General features: G+C 41.5%; 1 protein-coding gene across 1 annotated transcript; it reads left to right on the plus strand.

Annotated features, from left to right (window-relative positions):
* The first annotated feature begins 1,090 nt into the window (after positions 1–1,090).
* LOC123145251 (calpain-type cysteine protease ADL1) lies at positions 1,091–17,738 on the plus strand. Its single transcript, XM_044564620.1, has 32 exons — positions 1,091–1,382; positions 2,913–3,099; positions 3,765–4,015; positions 4,967–5,149; positions 5,239–5,374; positions 5,519–5,649; positions 5,728–5,842; positions 5,929–6,955; positions 7,048–7,158; positions 7,629–7,687; positions 8,640–8,802; positions 9,221–9,494; positions 9,581–9,731; positions 9,808–9,919; positions 10,019–10,184; positions 10,296–10,366; positions 10,472–10,563; positions 10,719–10,881; positions 10,980–11,051; positions 11,495–11,872; positions 11,954–12,069; positions 12,169–12,466; positions 12,813–13,132; positions 13,521–13,872; positions 13,984–14,301; positions 14,380–14,484; positions 14,599–14,727; positions 15,364–15,744; positions 15,819–15,956; positions 16,314–16,550; positions 16,631–17,044; positions 17,227–17,738. Exons 2-31 carry the CDS (start codon positions 2,972–2,974, stop codon positions 16,934–16,936), a joined length of 6,483 nt encoding a protein of 2,160 aa, XP_044420555.1. The 5' UTR covers positions 1,091–1,382; positions 2,913–2,971; the 3' UTR covers positions 16,937–17,044; positions 17,227–17,738.
* Positions 17,739–18,047: the final 309 nt, after the last annotated feature.

Consider the following 18,047-nt stretch of genomic DNA (forward strand, 5'->3'; position numbering starts at 1 on the left):
GGAAGCGACGCGTCCATTGGCAAGAAAGCACGGGAAAGCATTCTGGGTGGGGTCAGGTTGTCATACGTGTGTGTGAAAGTGGTCTGGACATCCGCAAAGCCCCTCTGGTTTGCTTCCGGTTTACGAGAAAAAGGATGCCCGGCCGGTCCGCGGACGGATGTGAGACCGTATTGGATGGCAAAACATGTCCGGACCGCGTGGTCCAGACGAATGCGGAGGTTCGAGGGTCCATGTTGGAGATGCCCTTAAACTCTTCATTAAAACAATGAAAACCAGTATTTTTTTGAAAATAACCCCACTTCAACCCATTGACTCTATGTAATTATTTTATTTGGCTTTATTATCGACTGTTACCACTATAAAATTCGTTAAACATAATCTCATCTCTTTGGATTTTGACTTCCCATTTATTATATTTTACTATACATGCTCACATCACAAAATGCTTGATTTCCACAAATTATAGTAAGAGAACCCCCTCCCTCCCCCCACCCCACACACTTTTAGGAGGAAGTTCCCACTTTTTTTTATTTTGCTAACCACGTGTCCCGGTCCCACTTTCAATCCTTCTTTCATCCGGTTGATATTCTTGTGAAGAACAACACATGGTTACCACCTCCGTCAAGATGGCCTCTAACAAAAACCAACGGCTCTTTGCTAGCTCGGGTGACAACGTGGAACAAGAGAAGATGCATGACGACTTAAGATGCCTAGGGGAGCAGTGTTGAAAGAGGTCCTTTTTCATGGGCACACTCGTGCATGTGCAGTCTGCACACGTAGCAACTCAATGTATTTTTCTTTTGCAAATGAACTCGATGAAAATTCAAAAAAGAAAAGAAATGGAGCACAGAGAACAATGGTCGAAAAACTAACGATACATGAGACACGGGGAATAGCAAGAAAATGCTGTCGATTGTAAACGGGAAATCATACTCCCATCAAAATTTCGTTCTTTTCAGGGGCGGGACATGACGCGAGCCTCGAGAGAAAAGAAAAACAGGTCTGGTCGAACGCGTGCCGTTTCTCGGTCGTTGGTTCGTGTACCCCGGCCCGAGTCCCTCGGCGCAGGCACACTCGCTCACGCACGCACGCACACGGCACGAGCTTCAGCTCACGCCGAGGCAGTCGCGCACACACCAACCAAGCACTAGTCAGCAACGCAGCCCACCCAAGTTGACAAACGTCACTCCCTTGTCTCCCCCACCCAGCAGCTCCCGTCTCCCCCTCTCGCTCTCGCTCACGCTCACGACACAGGTCCGCACAGCCGCACGGAGACGAATCGAATCGAAGCCCGAGCGGAGGACAGGCGAGGCCGTACCTAGGGTTTCGCTCGCCGGCGAGGATCCCGACGCAGCGCCGCCGGAGGCGGCGCCTCCGCTGAGGTAACCGCCCCTCTGTTCCGGGCACCCTCCACGCCGCTGGGTCTAGTCGAGCTCAAGCTAGGGTTTCCGCGACGGAATTCCGGGGGGTTTTCGGCGGGGTTCGCCGGATCTGGAGGGGCTCGGGGGGCCGATTGGGAGCGCTCCTCGCGGGAATTGCGGGCTCCGGAGGCGCCGCATTGGCGGGGGTTGGTGGGGGGTGGAATTGGGGACGCTTCCTGCGCGTAGTGCTTGTGGCGTACGCCACGGGATTCCACTTTCCGGGGAGCTTGTATGCATGTACGAGGCGAATGTTGAAGGTTTTACATAGGGGTTTTGGGTTGCGGTGGCTGCTCTACCTCTCCCCGGAGGGAGCCTGGAGTGATGCCGCCTGCTTAGGAGCTTAGGAGCACCGCGTTGCTGCATGTGATGCTTTAGTTGCCGTCTGGAGTGGTGTTGATTTGGTGGCCATTTGGGGGACTTTGTAGCAAATGACTTGGTTAAATTTAGTTGTCTCTACAGCCTAGACACACTGGGTATAGACATTAGGCTGGTACTGCTTCAGATATAGCGTGGATAAGGTGATCCGGGCAACGGTTGGATTTGGCGCGTTTTGTATGTATCTTTGAATTTGCGAGACGTATCTCTTTCCATTTTTGCTTGCCGGGCAACGGTTGGATTTGGCGCCTACATGACTGATGTGTTAAAAGATATTAATATCCCGAATATTCGGTGTAGCTTAGTTCTTGGTGATTTAGGCTAAGCCTCTGATTTTGGTAATTCTGCATTAATGAGTAATTTTTGGTTGGACTGCTGAACTGGATGTGCTTCAATACATTTTAGAAGCGAATTTCCGTTGGGGTCAATTAGAAGATTCACTGTAGTGATCAAATGTAGTACGCGATGTTAATGGGTTAACTCCAGTTCATTGATTGGACTTCACTGATAGGCAGCAATTGGTCCTGTGATACTGTATTTGTTATGTTTGATGGAATTGGGATTACTTTAGGTGATGACGTTACTACTGGTCCTAGCGCTATTTTTATTTTATTGAATTTTTGGCACTATTCTCACGGATCTAGACTTAGTCTTCACCCGATTGGAGTCGGACAAGTGAGCTGTCCTACTAATCGTCGGGATTTTCATTGGTTCATAATGGTGCTGCTTAAGGGGCAATCATTTATTGGATGTGCGCTACCGTTTCGCTTTTCTAGCTGTCACATAACGGACTCCTTAAAATGATGTTGAAATATTATTTTCCGTTCTTGATGCTTTTCTGGTTTACTAATGAAATCCTGAAGTCATGTCGATATTGTGACTTTGAGGCTGCGATGGTATTGTTTGGTATTCCTACATATGCATCACCTTGTCTCTATGTGAAGTTGTGCTAGCGTAGGGCAGCATGGTGAGACAAAATTTATTCTATGGGCTGTGATTGAATACACTTGAGTGACGTGTAGTAAACACTAAACCTGTATACTCGAGTGACATGTAGTTATTTTTGGCATTGTAATTTCTAATTATTGGATTTATCATGTTCTACTTGTTTGGCAGGTTTCTTCGGGCTTGTACCCATGCTTTCAGCTTTCAGAAGGTGATTGTAGAGGGGGAGGATGGAAGAGGAGGAACATCGTGGAGTTGTTCTGGTATGCAGCGTCTGTGGGTTCCTCTTCGCTGTCCTTGGCCCACTCAGCTTTTGGATTCTATGGGCTGTGAATTGGAGGCCATGGAGGTTATATAGGTATGCTGGTGATTGAATATACTTTTTTGCGAGGATTATGCTTTTATTTGCATGTATCATTTGTTTGGTTCTTACTTGGGATTAACTAATAACCTGCTATGTTAAATTCGTTGTTTGTGCGCTCTATTTTTTCCTATTCAAATTCCATGCATTTTATCTTTGTGTACCATTGAATGTTGCCATTGATATAAAGCTTGACGCACCAGTCTAATCACATGCATCATACGCAAAGTAGCCCCCCGGCCCTCTCCCCAATTATTCTTTACCTCACTGTGATATTTCTAATGTTTTTACGAGTATCCAGCTAGTAGTTTGGTTGTTACATTTGCAGATATTTCACTCAATAAGAATCATTTTTATCCTATTGATATCAAGACAGCAAAGTAGGTAGGTTTGGTATCAGTAACACACTAGCGCATGAAACTATTCTTGCAATTCTATTATATTTCCATTCTAGCTTCATACTTTCTGATTACTTAAAGCCTGCTGTCCATGCATGGAGTAGTGTTTTTTTCTTTCTGATCCTGTGTTTGTGGCAAGTAGCGGATGGGCAAATATGCATCCTTATTTAGGCTCATTGTGTTCACAGTGCATTGACTTCTGGTTTCACTTGTTTGGCTTTCCTAGTTAGGTGTTAATCTTTTTCATCCTATTTTCTTATTCAGCTGGATATACGCAAGGAAATGGCCAGCCTATGCGCAAGGACCTCAGCTAAGCACACTCTGCAGCTTTTTGACCCTTTTTGCATGGCTTGTCGTCATTTCCCCTATAGCCGTTCTGCTAGTGTGGGGAAGCATCCTTATTGCTCTTATGGAAAGGAACATAACTGGTTTAGCTGTTATAATGGTTGGCGTTGCTTTGCTTCTATCATTCTACTCTATAATGCTCTGGTGGAGAACACAATGGCAAAGCTCAAGTATGTTTTCAATCCTTTGTGTTGATTTTATAAATTGGCATTTCTTCCAGAATTTTTGCCCATGTAGTTCTCATTCCTTTTCCAAACGTCATCATGCTTGAGTACGGTTGCTCCTGAAATGCATTGGATTTTTGGTGGGCGTTATAATTATCTCTCTAGAACATGAATAAACCCTCTGTCTTCTGGCTATAAATAAACACTCAATTCTTTTTAGACACTGATAATAATTCAATGTTACTTGCCCCCCATATATTTGCCATGACATGGCGTTTTGTACTTCTGTATCCAATTTGCATGGTGTTTGGTCCCGACATCTAGCATTCTACCCACAATAATTGGCCATACAACCGTGATTATTTCATGTCAAAATTTCTTCCAGAAGGACCTGACTAGTCACATTAGAAAATAAAGATACTATGGGAATTATTTCAAAACATGTTTGACATAAAAGTTTTTAGATCATCACAACCAAAGTGTGGCTAAATCACTTTCGTAGCTAACCACATTGTGCCTAAGCTAAGTTAGCCGTGAACCAAACGGGCGGCTTGCATAAAGAGAAGTTCTAAATCCCTGTGGACCGTGGAGGTTCAAAATGTTATCAGCCGTCTCATCTAAAAAAGTTGCAGCAGTACTTGTTCCAGGATTTCTTCACTTTGTTTTGTATTAGATGTTTCTGCTATTGGGTCAATACTATCTTTTTGTCCTTTAGTGAGCTGAGACACTGTTTTCTTTTCGCTTGATCTATTAAAGATATTAACAAATGGAAATCCCTGTGGGCTGTGGAGGTTCAAAATGTTATCGGCCGTTTCATCTAAAAATTGTTCCATCATTTCTTCACTTTGTTTTGTATTAGTTGTTTCTACTATCGGGTCAATCAACTATCTGTTTGTCCTTTAGTGAGCTTTTTGGTTGATCTGTTAACAATATTAACATATGGATTGTTTGTTGCAGAGGCTGTTGCTTATCTTCTCCTCTTGGCAGTAGGTCTGCTGTGTGCCTATGAATTTTGTGCTGTTTATGTCACAGCCGGTGCTAGTGCTACTGAGATCAATTCTCCATCTGGATTCTTCTTTGGATTATCTGCAATATCATTGGCCATCAATATGCTCTTTATATGTAAAATACTGTTTAATGGTAAAGCCACTCTTCTCTCAGCTTAGTTGAGCCTTATCTTAATATAAAAATTTATGAAACTTTTGAAATTCCATACATATTATCTGCAGGAAGTGGATTCGATGTTGATGAATACGTCCGGAGGTCGTACAAGTTTGCATATTCTGATTGTGTTGAAGTGGCCCCTGTCTCATGCTCCCCTGACCCCCCGGATCCTAGTGAGTTATACATGACAAAATCCAGCAGGTGAGTCCAGCATTTTATATTCTCAAAATATCTTTTACTAACTTAACTAAACTGCGGTATACCAGCTTCAGTAAGTTTTATGATGTTCACTTGGCTAATCTATTTTTCTTTCAAATTTACTAAGATGATGAGTTAAAAATGCAGGGTGTTGCATCTAGGGCTTCTCTACCTTTGCTCCCTGGTTGTGCTTGTTGTCTATTCCATCTTGTATGGTGTGACATCAAAAGAAGCACGTTGGTTGGGCGCTTTAACTTCAGTTGCTGTAGTGATTCTTGGTAATGCTTTTTCTGTGGACTATCGATTGTTTGTGCTCTGTATCTGTTTCTTTGACATCCTGGTTTTCTGTTGTACAGACTGGAATTTGGGCTTGTGTTCATTCAGGTTTGAGCTTCTTAAAAGTCGGACGCTAGCGTTATTTGTGGCTGGAACATCGCGCGTTTTTCTCATATGCTTTGGGGTTCATTACTGGTTTGTATTCATCTTTGTGCTTCTTTAGTTGATCATATTTAAGTCCTAGTACTTCTTCCTACTTACTGACTAAGGTATTAAATTAGGTACCTTGGACATTGCATTAGCTATGCTTTTGTGGCATCTGTTCTTTTAGCTGCTGCTGTCTCTGGCTGGCTTTCTATTTCCAACCCCTCAGTTGCAAGGATTGATGCACTAAGAAGTACAGTTATAAAGCTGCGAGAAGGATTTCGAAGAAAAGGACAAAATAGTTCTTCAAATTCATCAGAAGGTTGCGGATCTAGTGTGAAGCGTAGTAGTGGTAGTGTTGAAGCATGTCAACATGGTAACACTACCGATTCTATTTACAGAAGTAATTCACAGAGTGATGGGGTCCATTGGAATAGTGTTCCTTTTGATCGATCCAACAGTTGTCAAGAAGGCAGAAGCTCTGACAAGAACATAGATAGTGGACGTGCAAGTTTAGCACATCGCAGTAATTCGTGCCTTTCTGCTGTCCAAGACTCTGAAACTGCGATCATTTCTGCAGATAGACATGGGGATACCACTGCTTCACTTGTTGTTTGTTCTAGCAGCGGTTTGGAAAGTCAATGCTGCGGGTCTAGTGGATCAGCCACTGCCTCGGGTAATCAGCAACTGTTGGATTCGAGCTTAGCTGCAATTTTTCAAGACAGGCTGAATGACCCAAAGATCACATCTATGCTAAAAAGGAATGGTGGACTTGGAGATGTGGAACTGGCTAATCTTCTACATGATAAAGGCCTGGATCCTAATTTTTCTTACATGTTGAAAGATAAGGTTATGGATCCACGGATTTTAGCTTTGCTACAGAGAAGCAGCCTAGATGCAGACCGGGAACATCAAGATGATGCAGATGCTACTGCTACTGAGGAATTGGATACGACTATTGCAAACCAGATCTCTTTGTCAGAAGAACTCAGGAGAAACGGGCTAGAAAATTGGCTGAACATTTCAAGACTGATTTTTCATCAAGTGGCTGGTACTCCAATACGGTCCTTTGTTGTATTTACCCTAATATTTATTGTAGAGACAGTTACTGTTGCTGTCCATCGACCAGAGCCCATCAAGGTGATAAATGCAATACATGAACAGGTAATATTTGTCGCAGAAGCACTATAGCAGCTTTGAAAGATTGATTTAACATTGATAAAAAATGTGATAGTTTCCCCCCCTTTATTTGGCAGTTTGAGTTTGGTTTCTCCATACTGCTTTTATCACCAGTCGTCTGTTCCATCATGGCATTCACATGGTCCCTGCATGCGGAAGAGATGATGATGACATCCAAACCACAGAAGGTGATTAGTGATATACAACAAGAGAACTTTTCATTCTTTAGTACCAATTATCATGCCATGTCAGATTATAACCGTCATACTAATACGAGGTTCTTATCACCATATCAGAACAAGTACTTTGTACTATTTCTGTTTTAAAACTTACCATGAGCCAGATGCTATGTAATGCAAAAGGAATATGATGCTAGAGGCAAATTGAAATGCTGTGCAAGAATTTTAGCAATACATGTGCGTGCCTCTGGATAACTCTGGGTATCTTTACTAGACATGCTTTAGTGCATCAAACTCTCTTATGTAAAGGCCATCTGTGCTTATCTTTCGAAAACAAATAAATATGTGCTCACATTGCACTGAGTATGCTGGGTCTGTCCTTTTATTGCACTGAGTATGCCGTTATGTTGCTTAATTTTACTTGAAATGCAACTTCATTCTCAGCTATAATGACTTGCCATTGTTTTCCACATCTTCAGTATGGCTTCATCGCGTGGCTGCTGAGTACATGTGTTGGCTTACTTCTCTCTTTCTTGAGGTACACTCACTGCTTAATATCTGAAATATCAGTAACTATTATAATTTTAACCATATGCAATACTGCTAATTAATTTCTGTGCCTGTTTATTTTCACTTAAGACTAAATATTTTCAGTATAAAATGATAATATGAACATCATGCTAGTCATAACCATTTGTTCCACATATGGTTTTAAGGGCACTTTATTATTTATATACGTTTCATACATCATTTCTTCAAATGGCTTCTTCTGTACAAGAGGATCATTTGTGTATGTGATTTCTCTTAAAGAAACTTATGGCTCTTTATACTTGCGGAAGGGATTAGTGTATACTAGAAATCCTGAGTGCGCCATCCTCAGTTGGCAAGTGACGTGACCTATGTCTATTAGTTGTGTTACATGCATGTTTCACTTTAGGTGGCATGAGGTGATGATACATGCTCAAAAATAGATCTCCACTTTGTTTCTATGTATATCAATTTACATCCGGTTCTACTATGAGGTGCTTTATCCTGTAGGATGTTAGAGAAATACAGATCCGAATTTTCGCGCTCCAGTTATCCAGTGAGCTAAGATATAATGCAATAAAACATGATTCAAGCAAGTACAATAATTATACGGGATTAAGCATTAGGCTAGCACACAGACACCCTTAACAAAGTCTAATGGTGGTGTCACTGCTGAAGGTTTTCTATTGTTTGTCAGTTTGTCTTAGGATGAGCTTCATTATGTGATTGATTAACTAAATTTATTTTGGGTGCAATGTGCAAGACTAAAGCTTTAGGTTGACTGCTATATTTTAGCTGGGTAATGATGATGGCTTGACATATTCAAAATCCGCTGTCTATAGTCAAAACCTGTCTTACACATAGACTCTGTGGCAGCTAGATATCTTCAATGAGAAATTCCTATTTTCATTGGTGAAATGTATCCTTTTTTGGTTCTGAATGTTACCTATGCTATTCTGCAGCAAGTCATCAGTTATATTGGGTTTGTCTCTCACGGTCCCACTTATGGTGGCTTGCCTCTCATTTGCTATTCCTATATGGATGCGTAATGGTTATCGTTTCTGGATTCCGGGAGGGGAACTTGATAATCGTGAAAATATTCGTCAATCTCCAGGGAAGAAAGAGGTTTGTTTCTCGTATCTTCTTAAAATTTAGCAATGGGTATTATTTATATATGTGCTAACCAACATGCAACGTTCATCTATCTAAGCTCTTTGCATACCTGTACTTATAGTGTATGCCACACCCTGACCCAGCTTCGTGTTATGTCCTGAGCTGTAGTTTTATTGCATGCAACATGTTCTGCAGTATATATATCCAAACATGAACAATTTTTTGTCCTATTTTACAGTATTACTCCCTCTGTATCATATTAATTGTCGCTCAAACGGATGTATCTAGCACTGAAATGCATCTAGATACATCCATTTCAGCGGCAACTAATATGGGACGGAGGGAGTATTATTATTCTAGATACCTTCCAGTCCAACAATGGTATTTGAAATTATGTTCATGTTGCTCATTATTAGTCTTTTGTTGTCAGGGGACTCTCTTCGCAATCAGCATAGTTGTTTTCATTGCATCAGTTATTGGCCTTGGTGCAATAGTATCAGCGAAACCTTTAGATGCTTTGGGCTACAGAGGATGGGACGCTGATAAAAAGAGTTTTTACTCTCCCTATGCAACATCTATGTATCTTGGATGGGCATTATCTTCCACAATTGCGGTGCTTGTTACTGGGGTGATACCTATTGTTGCTTGGTTCGCCACATACCGATTTTCGCCTTCATCGGCCATATGTGTTGGCCTTTTCGCAAGTATGTCGTACTTGATCTTTTCTCAATTTGATATTGAAGCTGATGCTTTCAGATATAACTGACTCCTGAGTTGTTACTTTTTGTAGCTGTTCTTGTATCCTTCTGCGGTGCATCCTATTGGGGAGTTGTAAATTCACGTGAGGACGGGATTCCTCTTAAGGCTGATTTCCTGGCAGCACTACTCCCCTTACTTTGCATTCCTGCAATGTTTGCTCTGTTCACTGGGCTGTATAAATGGTATAAAGTCCACCTGTAGCATTTTCATTTCTACTCATATTTTTGTTGTGCTGAGATGAAACGCACAAAATTGCAGGAAGGATGATGATTGGAAGATCTCCCGAGGAGTTTACCTTTTCGTCGGCATGGGAATGTTGCTATTGCTTGGTGCTATAGCAGCAATTATTGTCACAATTAGACCTTGGACTGTAAGTTAACCTAAATCATGGAGAAATCTTCATATACATGTTTAATTCATCTGTGTATAAGTTATAACGGAGTATAATTGACATGCCATCTTTATACAGGTCGGAGTCGCATGCCTCCTAGTTATCCTGTTCCTCGTATTTGCTATTGGGGTCATTCACTACTGGAAATCTAATAACTTCTATTTAACAAGAACACAGATGCTACTTGTCCGTTCCCTTGCTTTTCTCCTCGTGCTGGCTGCCTTCCTTATGGGTCTGTTTCAGGGTGAGTACAGGTTCTCCCTTCGCTGTCTTCCATTCTGCTTTCACTAGTTTAGCGGTTTGGTGCACTGTACTACTGTCATCATTTCATATTAAATGTGAATATCTTTTACAGGCAAACCTTTTCTTGGAGCATCTATTGGTTATTTCTCATTTCTGTTTCTTCTCACTGGAAGGGCTTTGACTGTAAGTTTGATTTATGTTACTTACTTGCATAACTATTAGCCATCAGATGCTAGTTTTGATGTTTGCTGATCATCTCGTAACACTGAATGAATATAACCTTCTCAGGTCCTTCTATCTCCACCAATTGTTGTTTATTCACCACGGGTATTACCCGTATATGTTTATGATGCTCATGCAGACTCTGCCAAAAATGTTAGGTATGGCAAACAACCTTCATACCATAACCTTCTGAGATGAACCTAATCTTTCTTATGTTCAGTATTGATCATAATTTATTTTTGTTTCTGTTGTGTCCTATCCTATAAGTGCTGTTGTCATCTGATAAAATACCCTAACACCACTCTCTTTACAGTTACGCCTTCCTTATCTTGTATGGGATTGCATTGGCAACTGAAGTTTGGGGTGTTATCGCCAGTCAAATAATGAATCCACCGTTTGTTGGGGCTGCTATTTGTGCTAGCACTCTTGTAATTGCCTTCAGTTTCGCTGTTTCTCGTCCATGCCTAACTCTTAAGGTTGGTACTTTTGTACAGTATAAGCAAACACTGAACATTCTTTGTTTTTGTCCTTTTTTCATCTGTCCATGTAATAATCTCTATGAAACTTGAATCAGATGATGGAGGATGCCATTCATTTTCTCAGCAAGGACACAGTTATTCAAGCAATGTCACGGTCTGCTAACAAAGTAAGTCGATTTATATCCTACTATGAAGATGCTACTTAACAAACTACTGATTTGAAAACTGGTCAATATAGCAATTTTTTTTCTGCATACCACTGTTAAGCCTGTCTGAACCATCATTTCCACTTTCTTTTCGTTAACAACATTTGTTGAGAACTATCACCAAATTTGTGCCTAGATAGTGTGTATTCTATCCCGTTGCATACCTTTCCTACCCGCGAACTTTCAGAAGTACATAAATGTTACCGAGATGGCATCCTTTTGTAATTACGTGCCAATAGTTCTTCCGAAGTAGGCATGGTTATCTATCAGCTGTCAGTCTAGATGAGAATCTTGTTAGTGAGTCCACCAATTTCCAGGATATGCACATAACAATAAGAGCACCATATAACAATATAATATTGTTGTTACTGTATCATTGACCATATGTTCTTTGTACAACTCAGACAAGAAATGCTATATCCGGGACTTACTCAGCACCTCAGAGGTCCGCAAGTTCTGCTGCTCTTTTGGTGGGAGATCCTGCTGTTACTCTGGATAGGGCTGGGAACTTTGTGCTTCCTAGAGCTGATGTTATGAAACTGAGGGATCGTTTGAGAAATGAAGAAGTCACTACAGGATCTTTCTTTTGTGGAGTAAAAAATTGTTTCATGGTTTGCCCTGGATCCCCAGCAGACGTTGATTATCGGAGGAATATGTGTGCCCATGCACGCATCTTGGCTTTGGAAGAGGCAATTGATACTGAATGGGTTTATATGTGGGACAAATTTGGTGGTTATTTGCTTCTGTTGCTTGGATTGACTGCCAAAGCTGAACAAATACAGGTAAACTCAATATTTTCTGCCATTCTTGTCTCTCCCTAATTCATGAGCATTTTTAATGCTGTATATTTCTGTTTGTTTCAGGATGAAGTTCGTCTTAGGCTATTTTTGGACAGCATAGGCCTTTCTGACTTAAGTGCTAAAGAAATTAAGAAATGGATGCCTGAAGATCGAAGGCAATTTGAACTTATTCAAGAAAGGTAATAAGTGATATTTTTACATGATACCATAGTTATATGTAGGGCTCCCTGGAAGTCATGAGCTCATCATCAAAATTTTGCTTTTATTTGTGTCTGCAGCTACATAAGGGAGAAAGAAATGGAAGAGGAGGTCTTGATGCAAAGGCGAGAGGAAGAAGGGAAGGGAAGGGAAAGAAGGAAGGCATTGTTGGAGAAGGAGGAACGCAAATGGAAGGAGCTCGAAATATCATTGCTGTCTTCTATACCTAATGCTGGAAGCAGGGATGCTGCGGCTATGGCGGCAGCTGTCAGAGCTGTGGGAGGTGATTCTGCTCTGGAAGACTCTTTTGCCAGGGACAGAGTCTCGTCAATAGCCCTTCACATACGAAAAGCACAATTGGCACGACGAGCAGAGCAGGTGCTATTCCCATTATACTTATATTTATTTTTTATGGTGCTATACGCAAAATATGTACTTTTTGGGTGCACAATTGCGGAGAGCCATCCTTTGTGAGTTTATTGAATGTTTCGTGGTTCACCTTGAACTGGTAACCTGACAACACAACAGTTTAATGACTTCATGATAAAAAATAGCATCTTTAAATAAATTATATAGCACATGCTACATGCACATTTCCTTTAGTTACAGTTCCTGCTGATACTACCTAGATACCCTATACTGTTGTGAACTGTTGAATAGACTAGCATTCCTGTTCTTGCTGATACTATTTAGATATCTGACATTGTTATGAACTGGTGAACAGACTAGCATTCCAGGTGCTGTATGTGTACTTGATGATGAACCAAGGAGTACCGGACGCCATTGTGGAGAAATTGACCTGTGTCTTTGTCAAAGTCAAAGAGTGAGCTTCTCCATTGCAGTAATGGTTCAACCGGTATCTGGTCCAGTCTGTCTTTTCGGAACCGAATTTGAGAAGAAGGTTTGCTGGGAAATCTTGGTGGCAGGGTCAGAACAGGGAATGGAAGCGGGGCAGGTTGGTCTTAGATTAGTAACTAAGGGTGAAAGGATGACCACTGTTGCTAAAGAGTGGAATATTGGTGCGTCAAGTATTGCAGATGGCAGGTATGAACTTTCACCACTTTTATATTTTGTGTGGAAACAAAAGAAAATCAAAAGCAGCTAACCTGTTCAACTTTTCCTTGCCACTGCAGTGACCGCAAGCATTTACTGTCTGTTACAGACTTACCGTGTTGTTTTTCTGTGGGGTTCCACCTTTTCTTCTACTAGTATCTGTATAGAAAGAATGTAAATCTTAACATCTGTGGTTCAGACCAGACCTGTTAACTCCTGCTACATTATTAGTGGTTTTCCCCTATATAGTGTTGCTTTAGTTGTAATGTTTTCAATGAATAAGTAGGCGGTAGTTCCACTGAAAAATCTTTTGATGCAGATTTAGTTTCCTCTACTTTCTTTTACTAGTTGTCTCATAGTCGCCGATTTGATTTTGCAGGTGGCATATCGTCACAGTGACTATAGATGCTGACCTAGGTGAAGCAACTTCTTTCATAGATGGAGTTTATGATGGATATCAGAATGGATTACCGTTGCCTAGAAACAACGGCGTATGGGAACCTGGGGCAGATATTTGGGTTGGTGCGCGGCCACCCACAGACTTGGATGCCTTTGGTAGGTCAGACAGTGAAGGTACAGACTCAAAGATGCAGATAATGGATGCTTTCTTATGGGGAAGGTGTCTGACTGAAGATGAGATTGCTGCGCTATATACAACCATGAGTCCTGCGGAGTATGGCTTTTTTGACCTTGCAGCTGAAGATGCTTGGCATGGAAGCTATTCTGCTAGGGTATATTCTAGTTTCTAATTCTTTATTTGTACCCTTTTGTAATGTCATGATTTTGAAGGTAATATGAAATTACAAATGACATTTTCTTAAATTTACTGTATTTTCATTCAGGTGGATGACTGGGAGAGTGAAGAAGCAAACTATGAGCTATATGATCAAGAGGATGTTGAATGGGACGGGCAGTATTCAAGTGGTAGGAAACGTCCGGTGCGCGATGCAGTAGCTATTGACATTGATTCCTTTGCTAGAAGACCCAGAAAACCGAGGTTTGAGACACGAGAGGAAGTCAACCAGCGTATGCTGTCTGTTGAAAGGGCTGTCAGGGAAGCTCTTAGTGCAAAAGGGGAGAGGGCATTTACTGATCAAGAGTTCCCTCCAGATGATAGATCTTTATACGTGGATCCAGGGAACCCTCCTCTAAAATTGCAGGTACTGTTCATGCATATATGTGCTCTTGTGCACTAAATATTGTTCAAGTCTTTACAATTGATTATTGTATGAGTTCAGGTTGTTTCTGAGTGGACGAGGCCTTCTGACATAGCAAAGGAGATATCTATTAGTTCTCAGCCATGCTTGTTTTCTGGTTCCGTGAATTCCTCGGACGTATGCCAGGTATATAGTTTTTGGTTTGTGCCGGTCTGGTATTTTTCCCTACAGTAGAACTTTTTAGCAAGATTAAACCATGTTTTGATAGTACTAACGAATTTCCCTAACTGTTCTTTTCAGGGTCGGTTGGGAGACTGCTGGTTCCTGAGTGCAGTTGCAGTTTTAACTGAGATGTCTCGTATATCTGAAGTTATAATCACTCCAGCATACAATGAAGAAGGGATTTACACTATCAGATTCTGCATTCAGGTATTCGATATTCTGAACCTATCTCTGATACCATGTGAGGAAATATTCAGCTTCTATTTCCATGAGGCCATAGACCGGTATATATACGCGCACATGTGAAGTAAATAGATGGGATATTACACCACTCAGATTATTGGCGTTTCTCCTAAACCTAGAGATGTTAGCAAAAGTCCCATATTATATTTGATGCCTCTTTGTTATCATATACTCCAACAAACTAACAAATATGAATTACCTTGCTGCCCATGTGGGCTAGCTGTCCCAATTTACATATAGTACATTATGCATGTATTGCAGTAAAAAAGATACCAAAATTATTCATTAGTGCAGTTTAATCAATTTAGCACATGCCTGCAGTCCTGCACAGTTCTGTTCCCCATTTAATTTAGTAGATTATGCATACATGTATTATAGATCAATTCATTAGTGATCACACAATTTCCCGATCAAACTCAAAAGTATCGAAGAGAACGAACTAGTGCACACAGAGATTTGTCTAGGGTGCATCATAGTTTCTCTAGGGTTTATGCATTATTTTCCACCAATAATCTAATTCATTTTATGAGCACTAGAGCATATGCATTATCTTCTGACTTCCGCTAACTTGACTCTTTCTTGATCACGCTTTTCCACTAGGGTGAGTGGGTGGCTGTGGTCGTGGATGATTGGATTCCCTGCGAGTCTCCTGGAAAACCAGCATTTGCTACGAGTCGGAAACAAAATGAGCTATGGGTATCCATTCTTGAGAAAGCTTATGCAAAACTTCATGGCTCTTATGAGGCGCTAGAAGGCGGGCTTGTGCAAGATGCTCTAGTAGACCTCACAGGAGGAGCTGGCGAGGAGATTGATATGCGGAGTCCCCAAGCACAGATCGATCTTGCTAGTGGAAGATTGTGGTCTCAGTTGTTACATTTTAATCAAGAAGGTTTTCTTCTTGGTGCTGGAAGTCCCTCTGGCTCTGATGCTCATATTTCATCAAGCGGCATTGTTCAGGGACATGCTTACTCCATTTTGCAGGTTTGCTCTCGTTTGTTTGTTTTAACTTTTGGCAGTCTCCATTCTACGTTGATACATTTATACTGTATTTTCAGATAAGAGAAGTTGATGGCCACAAGCTTGTCCAAATTAGAAATCCTTGGGCAAATGAAGTTGAATGGAATGGGCCATGGTCAGACTCGTCACAGGAGTGGACTGAACGAATAAAGCATAAGCTCAAGCATGTTCCACAGGTACTAATCTTTTCGCGGCTATAATTTTGAGTGAGTAAATTGTACTCCATTAGCTTTCATCAGAAAGGATTAACATTGATTTTTTTTGTATTACCAGAACAAACAATATATTTTTATTATGAAAAAATGTTCCACACAATTTTTACCATCTCAATGTCTAAGCAATCAAGTAAACAGAGTGCAGTTTATTTTAAAATAGTTTGAAAATTAAAAATATCTTATTTATCAGTACTTCAATAGCCACCCCCTGCAATCTTTGGTTATAAATTGTCTCTTTCGAAAAATAGGCACCTGCATTTGAATTTATAACCCTCACCACTCACCACAGTATCTTATTGTCTATTACTGTTGTTGCAGTCAAAGAATGGTGTATTCTGGATGTCTTGGCAAGATTTTCAGATCCACTTTCGATCAATATATGTTTGTCGTGTTTATCCACCTGAGATGCGCTATTCTGTCCATGGGCAATGGCGTGGCTACAGTGCAGGTGGTTGCCAAGATTATGACTCGTGGCATCAAAATCCTCAGTATCGACTAAGGGTAACAGGACGTGATGCACTGTATCCTGTCCATGTGTTTATTACCCTTACACAGGTATGTGCCATCTGCATGTTAATATAAGACTTGAAGAAAGCACTTTGATGCTGATTTTGACACGGACTTCTGCTTGTCAGGGTGTTGGTTTCTCTAGAAAGACAAATGGTTTCAGGAATTACCAATCTAGTCATGATTCTTCCATGTTTTATATTGGAATGAGGATACTCAAGACAAGGGGCTGCCGTGCTGCTTACAATATCTACATGCATGAATCCGTTGGCGGGACAGATTATGTAAACTCAAGGGAGATATCGTGTGAATTGGTCTTGGAACCTTATCCGAAAGGATACACAATTGTGCCAACAACTATCCATCCAGGGGAGGAAGCACCTTTTGTTTTGTCAGTTTTTACAAAAGCACCAATCAAACTAGAAGCTGTTTAGGGCAAGATTGAGACTCCATGCGATTGCTACTGGTTGCTGTGCCTCACAGCTGTTTGGGGCCGAGTGACACAGAGTCCCAGCTGTGGGTTCAAGAAGACCAGGAAATGGGTAAGTGCTTAATCCTTGCAGTTGTCTATGTTCCGATTTTGCATATTTCCACCGGCAGTATGGTCTAATGCTGCAGTGTTCTCCAAACTATAAACAACCTAGGTGTGCTGCTACATGCTGCTGCATTAATTTAGATAAAAAGATGGAATTCAGATAACTGACGAACCTTATAACCATTTCAGGGTATTTGCTAAGAGCATTACACCTATAGCTGGGATTTATGATGCAGCAGCTCTGCACTTGGACCTGAATGTGCTGGAATCCATCAGGGCGCTCTACTTGCAAGCTGATGAGAGAAGGCAATGTTTTTGCTAGCAAAGAAAGAGGAGGTAACGTTTCCAGTCAGCAGGTTGCATGGCGCGAATTGATCGGTGCATGTGCCGGATGAGAAGAATCGTGGCGTTTTGTGTCCATGCTTGTAGATAGCGGTGACAGCTGACATTTAGACCTAGTAGCCCAATCCTGTGTATACCTGTCCGTGTTACCCCTGTACATACTATAGAGTTAGATGAGTTTAACCTTGCGCCTGTCGTTCTTAAGCGCATATCGCTCTTGTGCAGCTTGGAAATGCCGTTCTAGCAAGCTGCAGTTTTGCTGATCCATAACCTGAGGGTAGTCTGGCCATAGTTGTTTTCATTGATTGCCTGTATGTAATCCAAATCTGATCTCATTGAAAGGAAGCGATTTTTTGGTATATGATGTGAAGCCTCTGTTCCTGTGCTCGTCATTCACCCAGTGTTGCAATGACTAAAGGGATTCTGCTTTTCCCCTACTAAAATGGATTCGGACACGAGCAGTATTACTGTACTATTTAGACTTCAGAACTTGTAAGGGAGGTTCGACGATGTGGATCATGAGCAGCTGGGCAGAGCACGCACGCCGTCTTGATCTCAAAACTCTTTGAGGTGCTCCTCGTCTTTACGCCAATCTGGCAGTGGCCGGCATGCAATGATCCGGCGCCGTAGAGGTGGGTGCTTCTGGGGGACCGCCACCTGAGTCAGTG

The sequence above is a fragment of the Triticum aestivum genome, chromosome 6D (genome assembly GCF_018294505.1).
Source record: "Triticum aestivum cultivar Chinese Spring chromosome 6D, IWGSC CS RefSeq v2.1, whole genome shotgun sequence".
Lineage (NCBI taxonomy): Eukaryota > Viridiplantae > Streptophyta > Magnoliopsida > Poales > Poaceae > Triticum > Triticum aestivum.